Raw genomic sequence first — 4,399 nt, forward strand, 5'->3', positions numbered from 1 at the left:
CCCCCCCCCCCCCCCCCCCCCAAGGTTGTGCTTGTTGTGGCTTCACAAAGTAATTCAGTGCAAAATCTGTCTTCTGACCCCCCAGTGCATACATGGATCTGCCTCTGCCTACCTCAGTGAACTTCTCACCCCAGACACCACCTCACGTAATCTCCGCTCCACCATCTCCACCTACTGCCTGCACAAACCAAGGACTAAACTCTCTACTATGGGAGCCAGGGCCTTCCATGCAGTCACCCCACGGCTCTGGAACGCCCTCCGTGAGACCCTAAGCGCCCCACAAACTGTGGAGATTATTAAGACGGGCCTAAAGGCATTCTTATTCTTAGTCATTGTTTTAATTTTAGTCTTATGGTGTTTTATTATTACTTGGCGATTTTGTTATATTCTTGAAACTGTTTTTAACTCCTTGCTACTACAGCACTTTGAGATTTCAGTTGAAATGTAAAGGGCATTATAAATAAAATGTATTATTATTATTATTATTATTATTATAATTATAAATGCTTTGCTGCACCTCGGTTGTAACGAGTTGTTATTTCAGTCAAAGTTGCTCTTCTATCAGCTTGAATCAGTCGGCCCATTCTCCTCCGACCTCTAGCATCAACAAGGCATTCCTCCCCCCCAGGACTGATGCATGCTGGGTGTTTTTCCCTTTTCACTCCATTCTTTGTAAACCCTTGAAATGGTTGTGGGTGTAAATCCCAGTAACTGAGCAGACCGGCCCGTCTGGCACCTACAACCATGCCATGCTCCAAATGTCTTAAATCCCCTTTCTTTCCCACTCTGACATTCAGTTTGGAGTCCAGGAGATGGTCTGGACCAGGTCAGGAGATGGTCTGGACCAGGACCACACCCCTAAATGCACTGAAGCAACTGCTGTGTGATTGGTTAATTAGATAATTGCATTAATGAGAAATTGAACAGGTGTTCCTAATAATCCTTTAGGTATGTGTAAGATATATAACATGTAATATAAGATATCTAAGATGAAATTTAAGATATATAACATGTAATATAAGATACATAAAATATAATATAAAATGTATGAGATATCTAAGATGTAATATAAGATATAATAGAAACCAAGTTGACAGGACACTCAACTATCTCAACCCGTCAGAGCACAGTGGAGAAACATCTGTCCTCAAGGACCCAACACCAGCTCTGGTTCATCATCATGTTTCTATCAGAACTACTGATATTTAATGAAATAGGCTTTATGGAAACAGTCAAATTTGATGAATTTCATGAATATGGACTCAAAGGAACTCCGCTGGTCTCGCCAGATTTTATCTTGATGATATTCGGCTTATGTGATAAACACTGACGTAAACCTTATCTGCTGAATAAATAATGAATTTATTTCTGCCTCCCCAGGGAACCATCACCTGACCGTGGTGGAGAGGTTGGTCTCTCTAAGAACCTGAGGGCGGTGTTGTCTGGAGCTGTGTGCTGCTGGTAGGTTCTCCCATGGCAAAGTGGTCTCAGGGGAGGGGCCAGGCAAAGAATGGTTCAAATACCCTGTGAAAAAGCGAGTAGGGGATAGAGGGACCCTGCCCGGTAGAAGCCCGGCAACCAGACCCAGGAAGCAGAGGCTGGCTCTGGGGACGTGGAGTGTCTCCTCTCTGTGGGGGAAGGAGCCGGAACTTGTGGAGCGTTACCCGTTAGATCTGGTGGGGCTCACCTCTATGCACAGTCTCGGTTCTGGAACCATACTCCTGTATAGTGGTTGGACTCTGTCCTACTACGGAGTTGCCCATGGTGTGAGGCGCTGGACGTGTGTGGGGATACTCACAAACCCCCGGCTGAGCGCCGCTGCGTTGGAGTTTACCCCGGTGGACGAGAGGCTCGCCTCCCTATGCCTGCAGGTGATGGGGGGGAAAACTCTGACTGTTGTTTGTGCATATGCACCAAACAAGGTTAAGGATCGATTTTATAATTGTTTCATCTGATCTGAGGCTGTATGTTTTGGACACTCGGGTGAAGAGAGGGTCAGAGCTGTCAACTGATCACCATCTGGTGGTGAGTTGGGTCAGGGGGTGGGGGAAGACTCTGGACAGACCTGGTAAGCCAAAACGCATAGTGAGGGTAAATTTGGAACGTCTGGAGGAGGCCCCTGTGCGACAGACTTTCAACTCACACGTCTGGCAGAGCTTTTTGGGCATCCCTGTGGAGGCTGGGGGCCCCTGAAGAGGATGGGGGGCCGTGTGGAGGCCGGGGTCCCTGTGGAGGCTGGGGGCATTGAAACTGAGTGGACAATGTTCAAAGTTTCCATTGCTGACGCTGCAGCGGCGAGCTGTGGTCTAAGGATCTTAGGTGCCTCAAGGGGCGGTAACCCTCGAACACCTTGGTGGACACCGGTGGTCAGGGAAGCCGTCCGATTAAAGAAGGAGTCTTTCCGGGATATGTTGTCCCGGAGGACTCCAGAGGCAGTTGCAAGGTACCGACGGGCCCAAAGGGCTAAAGCCTCTTCTGTGACAGAGGCAAAGCAGCGGGTGTGGGAGAAGTTCGGAGAAGACACGGAGAAGAACTTTCGATCGGCACCAAAGTGCTTCTGGAAAACCGTTGCCACCTCAGGAGGGGGAAGCGGGGAACCATCCAAGCTGTATACAGTAAGGATGGGACGTTGTTGACCTCAACTGCGGAGGTAAGCGGTGGAAGGAGCTCTTTGAGGAACTCCTAAATCCAGCTGACACGTCCTCGGTGGTGGAGGCAGAGTTGGAGGATGATGGAGGATTGTAATTAATTTACTCATACATATTGATCATGTGATGTTTTCATGAAGGGCGTTACCGTGGTGAGTGAGCGCGCTCAGATCCATAGTCAGCGCCAGCGGGGGGCTGTGGACGGGATACACGCTGACTCCGTCCTCCCACAACAACGCCCAGGCATCCCAGCTACTTGAGGCCCCGCCCACCTCCACGACACACACTTTACTGACGGCAGAGGCCCCGCCCACCTCTGCGTAGGAGACGCCCCCCGGGAGAATCACCTGGAGACACAAACAGAGTTAGGTTGGAATATTGGGAGAAAATGATTAAACATTAAACTTCAGAAACCTTTTAATGAGGACAGGTGTGACCGCCGTGTAACTTCATATCTTTAAATATTAGTGGACTACATATATACAAACACACAGACCTCCCCCCCGGGACAGGGGTACCTTTAGGATGTGATGCAGGTGAGTCAGCAGCACCTCCTGGCTGTCTGCAGCACAGATCAGCTGATCACTCAGGGTCACCATCTCAAACTGGTGGCTGCAACGCAACGCACCACACCGCAACACACACACACACACACACACACACACACACACACACACACACACACACACACACACACACACACACACACACACACACACACACACACACACACACACACACACACACACACACACACACACACACACACACACACACACACACACAAACACACACACACACACACACACACACACACACACAAACACACACACACACAAATACAGAGTATCTAAATATCCATCCATATCTGATGATATATATTTATGTAATTCATCCATTGAGCCTCCTTCTTGTTTTCAGAGTATTAGTTTCTGTATTAATATTTAATACGTCCATGTTCATGTCTTCTCCAAACACCACGGCCCGTCACTCAAATATTAATATCTGGTTGGAGGAGTGTCCCCCAGAGACAGAGGAGACGGAGGAGTCTCCCCCAAAGACAAAGGAGACGGAGGAGTTTCCACCAGAGACAGAGGAGACAGAGGAATGTCCACCAGAGACAGAGGAGTCTCCCCCAGATAAGAGATGAGACAGAGGAATATACACCAGAGACAGAGGAGACGGAGGAGTCAACCCCAGAGACAGAGGAGACAGAGGAATGTCCACCAGAGACAGAGGAGACAGAGGAGTCTCCCCCGGAGACAGAGGAGTCACCCCCAGAGACAGAGGAGACAGAGGAGTCACCCCCAGAGACAGAGGAGACAGAGGAATGTCCACCAGAGACAGAGGAGACAGAGGAGTCTCCCCCAGAGACAGAGGAGACGTAGGAATGTCCACCAAAGACAGAGGAGACGGAGGATTGTCCCCCAGAGACAGAGGAGATGGAGGAGTCTCCTCCAGAGAGAAGAGACGGAGGAGTCTCCACCAGAGAGAGCTGTTGTCTGTGTGGACACCAGTCTGAAGGGGGACACGATCAGTGTGTCTTCACTGAGACTTTCAGAAGACGGATCCCAAGGAGAAGTCTTACACGTCTTTCAGGAAGACAGACAGGACTTCCCGCAGGTCGAGGACGTCACACGCCGCCGACTGGTTCTCCAACGAGAAGAGAAAACGATCTTCCTCCAGTTTACCATGGAGCTCCTCGTCTTCCTCCCCTACACACACACACACACACACACACACACACACAG

General features: G+C 49.6%; 1 protein-coding gene across 1 annotated transcript in view; it reads right to left on the bottom strand.

The window, feature by feature from the left end:
- LOC117956049 (arf-GAP with Rho-GAP domain, ANK repeat and PH domain-containing protein 1) overlaps positions 1–4,399 on the bottom strand; it is a 31,475-nt gene that overhangs the window by 5,098 nt on the left and 21,978 nt on the right. Inside the window, exons 17-19 of the mRNA XM_034890891.1 lie at positions 4,237–4,363; positions 3,167–3,260; positions 2,797–2,995 (exon numbers count right to left, since the gene is read on the bottom strand). Of these exons, the coding sequence (XP_034746782.1) occupies positions 2,797–2,995; positions 3,167–3,260; positions 4,237–4,363 (420 nt within the window). The remainder of the gene's footprint in view (positions 1–2,796; positions 2,996–3,166; positions 3,261–4,236; positions 4,364–4,399) is intronic.

The sequence above is a fragment of the Etheostoma cragini genome, chromosome 13 (assembly GCF_013103735.1).
Source record: "Etheostoma cragini isolate CJK2018 chromosome 13, CSU_Ecrag_1.0, whole genome shotgun sequence".
NCBI lineage: Eukaryota > Metazoa > Chordata > Actinopteri > Perciformes > Percidae > Etheostoma > Etheostoma cragini.